At 37.3% G+C, this 16,472-nt stretch overlaps 1 protein-coding gene across 2 annotated transcripts in view; it reads left to right on the forward strand.

The window, feature by feature from the left end:
* The window catches only part of LOC113513703 (tyrosine-protein kinase receptor), a 57,884-nt gene that overhangs the window by 25,073 nt on the left and 16,339 nt on the right, over positions 1-16,472 (forward strand). For both annotated transcript variants that reach the window (XR_008252485.1, XM_052891815.1), the window contains exons 13-22: positions 566-725; positions 1,546-1,725; positions 2,235-2,380; positions 3,103-3,214; positions 3,932-4,033; positions 4,690-4,906; positions 5,650-5,865; positions 6,693-6,860; positions 7,542-7,736; positions 9,282-9,400. Coding sequence is in view for 1 of the 2 variants with exons in the window: in XM_052891815.1 (XP_052747775.1) it covers positions 566-725; positions 1,546-1,725; positions 2,235-2,380; positions 3,103-3,214; positions 3,932-4,033; positions 4,690-4,906; positions 5,650-5,865; positions 6,693-6,860; positions 7,542-7,736; positions 9,282-9,400 (1,615 nt within the window). In the remaining variant the exon portion in view is untranslated. The remainder of the gene's footprint in view (positions 1-565; positions 726-1,545; positions 1,726-2,234; positions 2,381-3,102; positions 3,215-3,931; positions 4,034-4,689; positions 4,907-5,649; positions 5,866-6,692; positions 6,861-7,541; positions 7,737-9,281; positions 9,401-16,472) is intronic.

Raw genomic sequence — 16,472 nt, forward strand, 5'->3', positions numbered from 1 at the left:
ACATTAATGGTGGATATACCAACCTAACACAATATAATGCTAAATTAGCAATTAATAAATCTCTTATTTTACAAACTACCCAAATAGCAATTTTTCGATATAAAAACATTCATCTTCAGTCGTTCTCGACGTAAGTAACACCCTCCTACTATGTCGGATAGTTGACGTACATTTGCTACAGTCTCAGGACGTCATTTACGACGTCACAGTACGTATTTGTTTCAGTCTCGTGACATCTTTTATGGTCCACCATAGCACCGCATATTTGTGGCTCTTACGATGTCTTTTATGGATGTAAAAAGAACTATCTGCTAGCCTCTTAATTTTAGATCCATTCCTTGAACATATTCCGTACAATATATGTATTTATTTGGTCTACATTTTGGTACATCTGAACAAAGTTGCAACGAAACCAATATCGTATATTTATTTGGTATAATTTATTTAGATATTTATTAAACACAAATGTATAAACTACTTTTTCGTGTCCGGTATTTAGTCCACTCTTATTGAATCATTCCAGCTTCCTTACGCTCTTGTTCTGTAATATGTATTCATCTCCCAGCTGGACAAGGAAGGCCAGGCGCACCCCCTGCTGGTGGGCGGCGGCGGTGGTGGCATTTCAGTGGGCATCTTCCGCGACGACGGCTCGCAGCACGCGCGCCCACACACCAACGCTACGCCCGAGTCCGGCTATATGTACGGGAAGCCAGGACGGACCTCGGGTACGTATATACATATATTCCATCATATTTTTTTAATGGGTGAAAATGGAATTGTAACTCCACCTGTACTAACGGTATACGCTGGCGGGGCACCAGTGAAGGGTGATCGATGAGGATGAAAACAGAACAGTCAGCCCATCATGATGAATTCATCAGGAACTGCGTGGAGATCGACCTGGTTAGGTATCTTACTAGCAATGGGATTCTTAGTCTCCATTATTACTAATTTCTTTCTCTTCCATCATCATAACAGCCACAATTGTCCACTGCTGAACATAAGCTTCCTCCTAGTGGGGGTTTTCCAGTAATTGCCGGTTCGCAGGCGGATTGGCAACCGCAGTTAAGGTTTTGGTGCTGTTTTAAGAGGGACGCTGCTGCCCATCTCACGCTCTCTCTTAGTCGTCTCTTACGACATCCACAGTAATGGAAGAGGTGACCTATTCTATGCCGGGACCACACGGACAATATACTCCATTCCATAGTTCCTTGCAAATAAACTAATATGGAAAAAAACTAAGTTTTCAACCAACTTAAGCTCAGGGCACCAGTGAGAGATGATAGGTGAGAACGAAAAGGCAGGCCAGTTAGCCCATCCTGATGAATGGACATGGCATTCACCACGATGGTTTCCAGGGGGGACTACGTGGAAGTCAACCTGATGGGGTATGTCGCTACTAATGGGACTGGTACTCCGTATTACTAACAATCCGCCCCCCTGCTATCAATAGGGGTGGTAGATCCCATCCTTTCCCAAGTAGATGCTTGGTTGCCATTGTAAGTAGCGTAATAAAAGCTTATGAGTGTATGGGTGGCGCGGCAGGCGCTGGCGGCGGCTGGAGCGCGCGCGCGGGGCCGACGACGCCGGGCTTCGAGGCCGTGCGCGGCGCCGCCGTGCGCGACGGCGGCGCGGGCGGCGCGGCCTGCGCCGGCGGCGCGCACGGCGGCTTCGGCGGCGGCGGCGGCGGCTGCCTGCGCGGCGGCGGCGGCGGCGGCTGGCTCGGTACTCTCACCTTACACCTTACGCGTACAGGCTCCGAGGCGAGGTGCACTTCCTCCTGCGCTCCGAGGATTCCGTACATAAACATTTTTTTTGCCTAAAATGTTGTTTATTGCAATTATAATACGAAATATAGACGCGCAATATATATTATTAATGAAAAATTGTGCAACGTAAAAATAAATAATGAAACCCATTCATATGATGTATGTCCTTAGTAAAAAAATCATTTATTTTCATTACAACGAGACACAATAATAAAAACGCACCACAAGAATATATATTACACATACAAAAGGCGGTATTAACGTTCAAGCAATCTCTTCCAGACGACCTTTAAAATTATTATTGGTTTATTGAATAAACAAATCTATTGAAGCTGGACTCGCATATATCTATCTCTTACCAAAATAAATGAAGCTGGACTCGCATATATCTATCTCTTACCAAAATAAATGGTAATTCAAAAGTCTACATCGATTTAAAATTTAAAATTTGTTCTCTTACAATAGGTGGCAGCACCCACGAGAGCGAGGGCCAACACGGCGGCGGCGGCTGGTCCCATGTGGATGGGACTCGCGCGATCAGAGAGTTCAGTGAAGTGATCGTTGCCCCGCGGACTGGTCCGGGGGAAGTGTTAATTATTCCCGCTATACATGTAAGTTGATACTATAAACCTATGTTAGCTATTATTATGTTTTGCCATTTTCTTTCAAATTGAAATTTTAGCGCAATGGAAAGAGACAGAACACTTCCATAGTTAAAATAGGTTTGATGATGAAATGCTGATGATGAAATCAACGCTTACGAAGTAACGGGCAAAGAGCTAATAATAATATCAATGACTGATCTTAAAAAATATAACGTCTTTATTGAATAATAAATTACATACATTTAGTTAGCTCTACCAACCACTGTACTGTACTGTACTGTTAAGCTTGTATCTTAGTGGGCAATTCTGTGTCTTATATAAATATATATAACATCTTATACATATACTTATACATCTTATACATTATCTTATATCTTATACATCTTATATTTATTATCTTATGTTTATATACATATATAATTAACTCAGCATTTTAAAAAATCGATGAAAAACTTGAACAATATGTCAACAAAGTAGTAAATGCGTAAATTATAATAAATATAATAACTGTCTTTATTGAATAATAAAATATATTTAGTTAGATCTACTAGCCATCGTACTAGGTCGAGCCTGTATCTCAGTGGACAATTCAGTGTCTTATATAAACATATATAACATCTTATACATATACTAATACATCTTATATATTATCTTATATATCTTATACTCAGTATCTTGAAAGATCGCTCGATCTTAAACAATATGTCAACAAAGTAACAAATGCGCAGGAGTGTGGATGCGACTACCGCTGCGTGGCGACCAACGAGTACCGCAGCGCCGTCCGCTGCTACTGCCCGGCCGCCTGGAGCACCGACGCGCACGACCGCACCAAGTGCATATGTACGTACAGACAGACACACGCACGCACACACACACGTACACATGCAACATACTGAACATTCAAAAACAAACTGTAACATCATATTATCTATGTTTCTGGCAAATAAATTTTAAAATTACTTATTGTTTTAATCCTCAATTCAACATTTTTATTTTTTAGATATTTAAGTTTTGCGTACCTAATTAAAGCGAAATGTGTAGACTTTTTTATTATTGTTAACATCTGTATACTTACCATGTTTCTTGTTATAAATATTCATTAATTTATTAAATACACCGTGTGGGTGTATACACACAATCACAGAAAAGGCAGATACAAGCAATCAAGATAATTCATATACTCGCACATATATAAAAAGACAGATACAACAAACCAAAATGCAACAAACAGAGATAATGAATACACTTGCATACACATAAAAAGACAGATACAACAAACCAAAATGCAACAAACAGAGATAATGAATACACTTGCATACACATAAAAAGACAGATACAACAAACCAAGATGCAACAAACAGAGATAATTAATATACTCGCATACACATAAAAAGACAGATACAACAAACCCAGATACAACAAACAGAGATAATTAATACACTCGCACACACATAAAAATACAGATACAATACATCAAGATAACAATTTAAATTTTTGCAAACTTATTTTATTCGTCTTAAAAATAGAACAAGGTTTGATTATAATTTTTTTTTACAGTGGAAGACTCGTGGCCCCGTATATCCTGGGTACTCATCATAGTGCTGTCCGTCGCTGTGTTTGTCTGTGCTCTTGCTGTCCTCTGTGTATGCCTTTATCTGTGTAAGTATTAATGTTTTAATTCATTTAAAAAAACCAGTAATTTTGTTTTAAAAATTAAACTACTAATTTAGCTTTGATAAAATTTCTGTATTTCTGGCTGTAAGTACATCCTTTGAGATAATAAAAGAATTTTCCAAATTGGTTTTTAACTGACGGAGTTATGAGGTGACAAACATAAAAATAAATACAACTGAATCGAGAATCTTCTTTTTAAAGTCGATTGGAAAGAAAAATTACTCTTATTTTTTATTCTAAAGATAAAGTATGAAGTAAAGTGAATCTCTAAGGCTCTAAGTAAAAACAGACAAATTAAATTCGAAAAATAGACAATAACAATTTTCTATTTCCTGAAAATAGACAAAAAATAATATTTTTTTTTTGTTGTTTCTAATAGATATTAATAATATTGTCAAATTATCGGTACTTAGGTAAAAATAGCATTTTTATTCCATTTATTCCACTGGTAATTCAATGGTAGAGATAGGTGGGGTAATCACACTTTTCTCCTACGGGGGAATCTTTATTTTTTTAATTGCTTTTTTTTTCTGGAGGAAAATCTTAAACTCATAAGATTAATATATTCACGACAAATACCTTACTGGGGTAGACAAAGTGTAAAGGGCTTGTTTATGCACATAAACAATTTCTCTATCCAGACAACTCGTATCAACGGAAGAAAGAAGCTGAGCTTCGTCAGAAACGTCTTCTAGAGCAAGAGGTCCAATTGCACCGGCTCCGTAATGCGCCTGGGGGTAACGAAAACCCTCTGAGTATGGCGTTCAACCCCCACTACGGCAGTGAGAGTTTTCTACCCCAAGGCATCGACGTGAGAGGGCTGCCTCAAGTCTCCCGTGAGAGTCTCAAGCTTGTCAAGTGAGTGTATCTTAAACTTTTATATTTTTACGTTTTTATTTTTATGTTAAAAAGGGGCATTTTAGTAAGTGAATTTAATGAAGTGACGATTTAACATACTGCTGTTTCATTGAACGGTCGCTGGTTCGATTCCCGTAAATATTTGTATTCATAAGTGTTTCGTTCCGTCAGTACACGCAAGTCAATGTCTGGGTGTTTCTATGTATAAGTATTATATGTATGTATTTATAAAAAAAAGTATTTAAGTTAGTATATCAGTTATTTAGTATACCAGTTTCAGATGAGAATGGAATGGTAACCCCATCTGCGCTATCGGTATACACTGGCGGGGTACCAGTGAGAAATGATAGGTGAGAATAAAAAGACAGGATAGATAGCCCATCGTGATGAATTCATTAAAAATTTATCACGATGGTTTCCAAGGAGAACAGTTTTTTTTAATGGATGATAATGAAATAGTAATTCCGCTTGCGCTAACGGTATACGTTGTCAAGGCACCAGTGAAGTATGATAGATGTGAATAAAATGGCAGGTCAGTTGGTCCATCGTGGTGAAAATACCTGGTCTCCAGGGGGGACCGTGTGGAGGTCGACATGACAGGGTATATTGCTAGCGATGGAACTTGTAGTCTGCATTACTTACAATCCCTTTCACCTCTATCCATGGGGTTGTTGATGTTGGCTATCAACTAGCCATGTTGCACAAAATAATTAAATAAAACAGCAATGCAATTTTTCCTGCAGAGCCCTCGGACAAGGTGCCTTTGGTGAGGTCTACCAGGGCCTCTACCGTCACCGGACAGGCGACACGGTCGAGATGCCGGTCGCGGTGAAGACCCTTCCAGAGCTGTCCACCGGGCAGGCGGAGTCCGACTTCCTGATGGAAGCGGCTATCATGGCCAAGTTCAACCATCCCAATATAGTGCACCTGATCGGAGTGTGCTTCGACAGGCATCCGAGGTAAGTTCAGATTTACTACTGTTGGTATGATGAGGAATGGAGGACCCATCATCCAGTTAGTGTGATTATGTAAAATATACAAATATACAAAATTTTATTTATTTTTATTTTATTTATTAGGCGCACATAACAGAAGTTTACAAATACGAACTTAAATTATAACATGCAAGTACATAATGTATTGGATCAGGTAAATTTGCCACAACATGTGCACACAGCATGATCCAACAATAAATGCGACTGCAACAAAGCTAAATATACCCTAAAGTTGACTGGAAAAGAAACCAATTCAGCATTGCCCCCCAAATTAAAATCTATTCTCCCAGATTATTACTTTATGACTATTTTTTTTATGCTATTTAGAATGGCATACGAGCTGACGGCCACCTGAGTGAAAGTGGTAACTGTCACCTATAGACATGAGCAGTACCATGGACATAACAGAGTATACTGTTTTGCCCATGTTACCCCTCATGCGTTATTATTCCTGAGGACTCAGGTGTTATTCCTCTGTACCTTGTAAATTCACTGCCATATCTCACCCTTCAAACCGAAACACAGCCATGCAAACACAATTGCTTCACGGTAGAAACACGAATGGGACAGAGGTGCCCATGCTAACGACTTTTGTACAAAGTCTCCATATCCAAGGTTATCCAAGGTTTTTTTTTTATTCAACTTGGAATGGCAAACAAGCTGACGGCCCACCTGATGGAAAGTGGTAACCGTCGTCTATAGACATGAGCAATACCATATATATAGGTATATCTTATGTTAAGCTTTTAATACCGTTACCAGGTTTCTGAAGTGAATAAATTGTTCGCCAGGTTCATAGTGCTGGAACTGTTGGCTGGTGGTGACCTCAAGAACTTCCTGAGAGAAAGCCGGCCGAAACCAGAGCGGGCCAGTGCCCTCACTATGAAGGACTTGCTGCTCTGCTCCTTGGATGTCTGTAAAGGGTGCAGATATTTGGAAGCCAAGAGATTTATACATAGGTACGTGTCTAATTTGTAGATTTTAGATAGTTGATGACTATTCCGATCATCAGATCTGGTAGTACCTATGTAGATATTGGTTTGTTGGTCCAGCTCACTTGCAGAGTGGGTTCTTCTTTTGAACTTTTTTTTAATGTGTGATAATAGAATGGTAACCCCGCCCGTGCTAACGGTATACACCGGCGGGGCACCAGTAAGTGATGATAGGTGAGGATCAGGAAAGCAGGTCAGATAGCCTATCGTGACGAATTCCACTAGTTTCCATGATACTTACTAGTACGATAATTACTTACTAATCGTAGTAGATACGACACTAGTAACCACGATAGTTTCCAGGGGGAACCGCGTGGAGGTCGACCTGACGCTGGTGGAACTACCAGTGAGAGATGATAAGTGAGAATGAAAAGACAAATCAGTTGGCCCATCGTGATGAATATATCTAGAATTCAGCACGATAGTTTCCAGGAGGGACCACGTGGAGATCGACCTGGTCGGGTATATTGCTAGCAAGCTGAGCCCTTAGTCTCCAGTAATAACAATCCCCCCCCCCCCGCGTGGATAAGACTATTGTATTCCCTTTATAAACCGTCTTTTTCCCTAACCACTATTGTTTTCATGGGGGCCGCATGGAGGTCAACCCGTAAGAGAATAGCTACTAAAACTTGATATCTGTTATACCAGGGACATAGCGGCGCGGAATTGCCTGCTCACCTCCCGCGGGCCGGGCCGTGTCGTGAAGATAGCTGACTTCGGTATGGCTCGGGACATATATCGGGCTGACTACTACAAGAAGGGGGGGAAGGCCATGCTTCCTATAAAGTGGATGCCACCGGAGGCATACATCGATGGCATATTTACCATCAAAACAGATGTGTGGTAAGTTTGAAGGGTTTTTTGAAGTTTTTTTCAACTTTAGCCAACAGCTCGCATTTGGAAAAACTAAATGTTTGGTAAGTCGTTAGTTTTTTTTTTCTAATCCAAAAATGTAACAATGGGTGTGGGAAGAAGGTAAGTAGATTTTTCATGTAACTTTGTACCATGGTACCTTTCACGCGAATAGCATCGCGTCATGGTACCTTTCACGCGATGCTATTCCCGAAGACTATGATGTCTGGCGTAAAAAGACAGCTTCGTTCTTACATAGAATACGCGGGAGTGGCAACAGTATCCTGAACATGTTTGTAAATAGATAGGCCTTTCGTGAGAATGCTCGTCGAGAGGACTAGATCTTTATTAGTGATTAAGTATTAACATAGTTTATAAGTACACTTACTAACAAAAATGGACCCAAGTTGTCTGAAATAAATAAATAAAATTAAATTACATTTACTAACAAAAATTGACCTAAGTTGTATGAAATAAATAAATTAAATTACATATACTAACAAAAATGGACCCAAATTGTCTGATATAAATAAATTAAATTAAATTACATTTACTAACAAAAATGGACCCAAGTTGTCTGATATAAATAAATTAAATTACATTTACTAACAAAAATGGACCCAAGTTGTCTGATATAAATAAATTAAATTACATTTACTAACAAAAATGGACCCAAGTTGTCTCAAATAAATAAATTAAATTACATTTACTAACAAAAATGGATCCAAGTTGTTTTGAAATTAATAAATTAAATTATTCCGCATCCTGTAAATTTGGCTATTAACTGAAAAAAAAACTTAACCAATTTAAAAAAAAAACTTTTCTATATAGAAAGCTACACTATCAGAAAGTAATATGAGTTTTGTTTTAAAAAAAATCAAGAAATCCCCCTTAGCCTGCTAATTATTTTTTAATTTATTTTATAAGCTTTCAATGGCTGAGTAATCTCTCTAAACATTAGCACAAGTGCAGTACGAGTACTTGCATGTTTTTATCTCCTTCTAAATATGTACTTTTTTTTTAATGGATGATAATGGAATGGTAAACCCGCTTGTGCTAACGGTATACGTTGGCGCAGCACCAGTAAGGGATGATAAGCGTGAATGAAAAGGCTGACTTGCCTTAGCCTATCGTGATGAATAAATACACTTGGAATCCAACACGCTGGTTTCCTGATGGGGACCACGTGGAAGTCGACCTGACAGGGCATATTGCTAGCAATGGTAGTCCGCATTACTAACAATCCCTTCCGCCCCACTAAATGTGTACCTTTTTTTTAATAGTAGATAATGTAATGGTAACCCCGCCTGCGCTAACGGTATACGCTGGCAGGGCACCAGTGAGAGGTTATAGGTGAGGATGAAAAGACAGGTTACTTAGCCCATCGTGAAACGTAAACGATAAATTAGTCACGATAGTTTCCAGGGGTAACCGCGTGGAAGTCGACTTGATAGGATATATTGATAACTAAGTAACCTCCCAATTACTAACAATCCCTTCCCTCTCCCCTTCTAAATGTGTACCATTTGTTGGTAGGTCGTTCGGCGTGCTGCTGTGGGAGGTGTTCTCGCTGGGCGTGATGCCGTACACGGGCTGCGCCAACAGGGAGGTCATGGAGATGGTCTCCGGCGGCGGCAGACTCGAGAAACCATACGGTAATACTTCGTTCTGATACTCAAAATAGCAATGTACGGGCTCCTACGGAAGACCAGCGTCGGTGAGCCGCAAGGACTCCCGACACATGCTGAGTGAGAGCCTTTTTTAGTTACTAGAATTTGTTTCTACTGTCAATCGCTATAATGTCTATCATCGTCATCATCATCTCAGTCATTATCCGTCCACTGTTGGACATAGGCCTCCCCATCCTCCATTCACACAGTGGATAAAGTCTGTCACTGAATTTTTCGTTCTTTCCTTCAATCGAGTTGATCAACCCGGGAGTTGTGAAGACTCGGGTTTTTAAGTTTATATAAACCCCCGGGTTTTGAAATCTTGATAGATTTATGTCTACGCTTCAAGTACAAATTAGCTTTTTACCCGCTATTTATTTATACTTTTGCACACATTGAAAAATGTGTACGGGGCGGACTTAATGCCTGATGGCATTCTCTACCAGTCAACCGCCACACCAGACAGAGAGAGCAGACAGAAATAGCGGTGCACAGATTTAAAAAAATTGCAAATTTAATAAATATTTTAAGAGATAACAATTTATGATAAATAAACATACAAACATATAGAAACATACAAACATATAGAAACATACTTACCAAAAATACACTTAGTAAGCGTGAATTTCAGAAGTAGAATAACCAATCCACTTTTAGACGACGCATCAGGATAAAACATACACCTTTACTTTAATAATAATAATAATAATAATTTATTTATTTGCTAGAAATGTGGTTATAATAATGGTCTTAAATATAATAGATCTACACATTTCGCCTTATCTAAAAGCATGCAAATTTATTATTATAATTTAGTGGCTTACGTATATTAATAGCCTACAAGGATCAATCCATAAATATTGGCAGCCGCACACATACTAATGGTAGCCGACTAAATAAATACAAATACAAACTAAACAAAAACAAATACATAACAAGTACAATAATATAACAAATGTCACACAATACAAATGAATTACACATTTACATACATTCATTCTTGTCCGGAGTTAATGACTCTGAAAGAAGCAGCCAAGGAGTGGGAGTTATTTTGTCAGAGAGAATGAATGCATCTGTTAAAGAATTTGAATTTGTAAGTCCTAGACTCCTCTGGATACGACTGAAAGTTGGTTTGACCCGTATTTTTCTCCTTTGCGCTTATGCCCCGGATATGTCCAAGCCACCAAAGGTCAGAGAGGATTTCTGGGATAGTGTAAGGGAGATTATGACTAAATGTAAGGAGAATGAAAGAATTATTTTGATAGGTGATTTTAATGGCTGGGTGGGAATCCGTCGCGATGGATATGAAAGGAATTTAGGAATGTTTGGAGATAAAAGAGTGAATGAAAATGGTGAAAGTTTATTAGAAGTATGCCTGGAGAGAAATCTGGTGGTGACTAATACTTTGTTTAGTCACAAACTGATTCATATGTATACATGGCAAAGGCAAACTGAGAGAAGTATGATTGATTTTGTAATTGTGGATGAACGATTGAGAGCGAAAGTGAAGGATACAAGAGTCTATCGTGGTACGAATGTCGGAACTGATCACTTTTTGGTGATATCGAGAATAGGTGGCTTATTCAATAAATGGCGACATCGTCCACGTGTTCGTATGTCAGAAATAGAAAGAGTAAGAGTAGAGAGACTGACAGAAGAACAGGTTCGAAATCAGTATCAAGAAAGATTGAATGAAAGATTTAGAGAGCTACTGAAGAAAGATAACTATGAGATAGAAGAATTTTGGAAGGAATTTAAATGCGGAATCTTTGATATAGCTACTCAAGTTTGTGGTGTAAGTAAGAGGAAGGATGTTAAGATGAGAATGAATGTATGGTGGGATAGCGAAGTGAAAGAAATGGTGGCTCTAAAGAAAAAGGCATGGATGGATTTGTTAGCTACCAGAGCTAATAAGAGAATGCAAGGTAATGTAAGTGACATTGAAAAAATTGCAAAAGAAAAATATGATGTAATGAAAAAGAAAGTTAAAGAATTAGTAAGCAAAAAGAAAGAGGAATGTAAGGATGAGTATGAAAGGAAATTCTCTAGAAATTTTCGAGCTAATCAAAAGCTTTTCTGGCATTTAGTTCGAACAGCTAGAGGTAAAAAGAGAGATCCGAAAATGGGCGTGATAAGGGATATGGATGGTAATGTTATCACCGAACAAAAGGAAGTCTTAGATCATTGGAAGAGATATTTTGAAAGTTTATTTGAACGTGGAAGTGAAAGAAAGAATGTTGAAAATGAAATAATGGACGAAGAAGTTGACAGTGAAAGTGATATAAGTATGGATGAAGTAATGAATGCAATGAAGATTATGAAATTTGGTAAAGCAGCGGGATTCGATAGAATATCTGCCGAAATGCTTAAAGAAGGTGGAGAAATCATTGTAAACCTGCTGTGTCTGCTGTTCAATAAATGTTGGCGGTCCGGTTGTGTTCCAGGTGACTGGAGCAAAGCTGTTATTGTGCCACTATATAAAGGCAGCGGGTCACAGCAGGAGTGCAAAAATTTCCGCGGAATAAGCCTTCTTAGTGTTGTAGGCAAATTGTATGCTAGGATTTTGATTAAAAGAGTGATGAATGAGACGGAAAGTAAAATTTGGGATGTGCAAGCAGGGTTTCGAAAGGGTATGGGATGTACGGATCAAGTCTTTTCCTTAAGGTGCATAACAGAGAAAACCTTAGCTCAACATCAGAAGGTTTTCTGCGCCTTCATTGACCTTGAAAAGGCTTATGATAGAGTGGAGAGGAATGAACTGTGGTCAACACTGGCAATGTATGGGGTGAGCAGCCATTTGATACGGGCATTCAAATCTTTATATAAGGATTCAAATGCCTGTGTCAGAATAAATGGAGTCTATACAGACTGGTTTGGCATTGAACGCGGTGTTAGACAGGGCTGTGTAGCGTCTCCTTGGCTGTTCAACCTATTTATGGACAGTTGCTTGACCGATTTGAAAGGATCTAATTGTGGATTCAGGATGAATGAGTCTCTGTTTAAGACTCTTTTATACGCCGACGACCAAGTACTTTTTGCATCGTCGGAGTATGAATTACAACAAATGGTGACTATAATGAATGAAGCGTATGCAAGAAAAGGTATGAAAATAAATGCGAAGAAGACGAAGGTAATGGTTTTTGGGAGGAATGAAAGTTTAACGGCATGCCAGATTATGATAGGAGATGAAAAAGTGGAGCAAGTGAGTGAGTTTCTATATTTAGGTTCTTTGTTTACGAGGGATGGGAAGTGTGAAAGAGATATTGAGAGGAGAGTAAAAGCGGGAAACAGTGTTAACGGTGCACTGCTCTCGATTATGTCAAGTAAAAATGTATCGAGCAAAGCTCGCCTTGCTATAATTCAAGGAGTACTGACACCAACACTCATGTATGGAAGCGAATCGTGGGTATGGCAGAAGAAGCATGAAAGTAAGATAAATGCTGTACAGATGAGAGCTTTGAGAAGTATGTGTGGTATTACTTTAAAAGATAGAGTAAGAAACAGTGTGATTAGAGAGAAGTGTGGACTGAAAGTCGATGTAGTGACCAAAATCGAAAAAGGAATGTTGCGTTGGTTTGGTCATTTGGAGAGGATGGATGAAAGGAGAATTACGAAAGAGATTTATCGAGCAAGAATGAATGGAGATGTCGGTAGGGGCCGCCCTAGACGGACGTATGTTGACCAAGTAGGCGACGTGCTGAAGAAGGGCCAAATTAAAAGTACCCGTAACCGACGAGCGTGTATGACAAGATTGATGAATGTGGAAGAAGCGAAAGAGGTTTGTTTGAATCGAAGCATTTGGCGTTCCATTGTTTCTGCCTACCCTAATGGGAGACAGGCGTGCCAGATATGTATGTATGTATGTCATTCTTGTCTATGATATTATGAAATAACAAATTTTAAAATTAGAACTATCGATTTTTTTCATCTCCACATATGTATCGTAGATTTTTTTTTTATTGTTATGTAGTCTTTTACAACGTTTCTCACATTTATTTTGTTTCGTCAGCTTTTTACCTAGCAAGACTCAATAATCAATAATCAATAAATTCTCTTACCGTGTAGAAACACTTTTGTAAAAGCCACTTCGACAAGGTTTGTTTAAATTGTTTAAGACCTAATTCTTTAAACTCTTTAGGGATTGCATTATATAGTTTCGTACACATATAATAACAATTTTTTTGATAGACTGCTGTTGGAATACAATTTAAAACTAATCTATTTGGCTGTCTCGTATTTTTTGGGTATTGTTGTACAGCAGTAGTAAATTTGCTAAAATATTTTTTAACAAATACTGCTATTTCATATATGTACATACATGGTAAGGGAAGAAGGCGAAGTTTTTTGAAAAAAGGCCGACATGATTTCCAAGGTGGGATACCACAGATGGCACGAACACATTTTTTTTGAACAAGAAAAGCTTGAAGTGCATCTGTTGAGTTTCCCCAGAATATTAGCCCATAACGTAATTGAGAGGCCACATAACCATGATACGCCATTAGGGCAGATTTTTGATCTGAGGTTCTACCAAGTCGCCTAAGGACAAATACGAATTTGTTTAGTTTATTGCAGACCTTAAAAACATGAGCCTTCCAATTACAGAAGCGATCCACTGTTATACCCAGAAATGACACATCATGTACTTCTTTAACTTTTTCACCTTTATATTTAATGCTGAGATTTAACTCTTTTGCTCCTTTATTCAAAAATTGAATATAGTGAGTCTTATTTATGTTTGCGGTTAGATTGTGACTTTCCATCCATGCTATTATAGATGTAACAGTAGAATTTATGTCGTTTTCAAAAGTTTGTGCATCATTTTTATTCCTGGCTACGATAACAGAAACATCATCTGCAAACAAGACACACCTATTCTCAGTGACTTTAGGTAAATCATTTATATAGATTAGAAATAGTAGTGGGCCCAAAATACTTCCCTGAGGTACACCGCGTCTGTTATGTTTTCTATTCGATTTATATGATGTCAGTATTGACTCATGATTGAGTTTAGTCACTTCAACAGATTGAGATCTGTTCGAAAGGTAGCTTTTTAACCATTTCTGTGCTGGACCTCGTATTCCATTATTATCAAGTTTTGTTAAAAGTATCTCATGTGATACATAATCGAATGCCTTTTTCATATCAAAAAAGAGAGCTACGTTGTCCTTTTTATTATCCATATTATTAATTATACTATTTACTAGTTCGAAAATGGCTGAGTCAGTCGATTTATTTTTTTGAAATCCATGTTGTTCATTTGTAAAAATATTATATTTTGTTAAAAATTCTGATAGTCTATTATGCATAGCTTTCTCAAAGACTTTAGAAAAAATTGAAAGTAATGCAATTGACCTATATTTGTCCATGTCACATGGATTATCTTTTTTGAATATAGGTTTAATAATTGTATATTTTAAACGAGTTGGAAATGATCCTTTTTCAAATGAGAGATTTATTATATACGCTAACACAGACGATATTTCATCAGTACAAGATTTTATAACTTTTGTACATATGCCATCAAAGCCTTCTGAGTAAGTATTATTCAGACTTCTAATAATCTTGGCAATTTCGTATTTAGTATACGGGCTTAAGAATATACTGTTACTCTGAGTTGCATATGTCGTTTTTATTTGAGATTTGTCAATATTATTCCTATTATTAATTAAAGTTGCAGTGTTCGTATAATAATTATTAAATTCATCAGCAATTTTTTTAGGGTCAGTTATAATTTTATTGTCAATATTTATTTCATTTATATAGTCATATTTACGTAAAGAGTCAGATTTATTTCGAATTATGTCTCAAGCAGCTTTACACTTATTTTTAGATCTTTTAATATAATTATTATTTGTGATTTTTTTGATCTAAATATACATTTTTTAAATACTTTTACATAAGTTGAGTATTTTTCCATATTTTTAGTTGAATTATTTTTGTAATAAGCGTAACGTAATATTCTCTTCGTTTTACAACTCTGTCGTAAACCTTTTGTTATCCAACGAGGGTTATGATTCTTATTACTTATCTTTACCAATATTTTTGGGAAACATAAATTATACAACAATGAAAAAATGTCATGAAAAGCATTAAAAGCAACATTAACATCTGTTTCTTGAAATACATCTGAAAATAATAAACAACTAAGATGTTTACGAAATTTACTGATATTGTCTTCACTGTAATCTCGACAATACTTATACCAGACTTTAGGAGTTTCATTCTTATTGTCGACTGTAAATGTAATCATTTGTGCAGTATCATGATCTGAAACACCAAGATGTAAAAGTTCACTAGTACTATTATGAATGTTGCTAATTATATGGTCAATACATGCTTTCTTCCGGGTTGGGCTGTTGATGTGAATTTTCAAATTATAATTACTTGCTAAATTTTCTAATAGTTGCGATGCTTTGGTCTTTATTAAAGTATTTATGTTTATATCACCAAGCAATATAATCTTTTTTATGGTCGATTTGTTAGTTATATTATGTAGAATATTATCTAAGTTATTTAACAAAATATCCACATCAGAATTAGGCGTTCTGTATAAACAAATTATTAAAAGATTTTGATCAGGAATCTCTATACCACAACACTCACAATCCTTTTCCTTTTGAAATTTGTCCAAGAGTTTAATCGGCTTTGTCCTAATACCGTATCTGCCTAATATACATACACCGCCTCTTTTCTGTGTAGCTCTAGAAAAATGTGAGAGCAATTTGTAATTGCAAAGTTGAATATTCGACTCCTGGCCCCGTTTTATGAAAGTTTCTGATAGGCATATAAAGTCGATATTAATATTTATAGACTGTAGTTCGGAAAGAAGTATTTCTAGTGTATCTAGTTTGTTCAATAATCCAGCTATATTTTGGTGCATTACTTTAAGTTTTGGTGCTAGATCGAAAAAACATTTTTTGTGAAGAGCTCACCTTTTTTGTTACAGTTCGGAAGTAAAAAGGTATTGTACCTCGTTTTGGAGCCTCTTTATCATTTGCTACAGTAGATACATGTTTGGGTTTTATTACAGAAAAGTAGTTAAGAATTGTATTACGTG

The sequence above is a fragment of the Galleria mellonella genome, unplaced genomic scaffold, assembly GCF_026898425.1.
Source record: "Galleria mellonella isolate WM207_F2 unplaced genomic scaffold, CSIRO_AGI_GalMel_v1 utg146, whole genome shotgun sequence".
Classification (NCBI taxonomy): domain Eukaryota; kingdom Metazoa; phylum Arthropoda; class Insecta; order Lepidoptera; family Pyralidae; genus Galleria; species Galleria mellonella.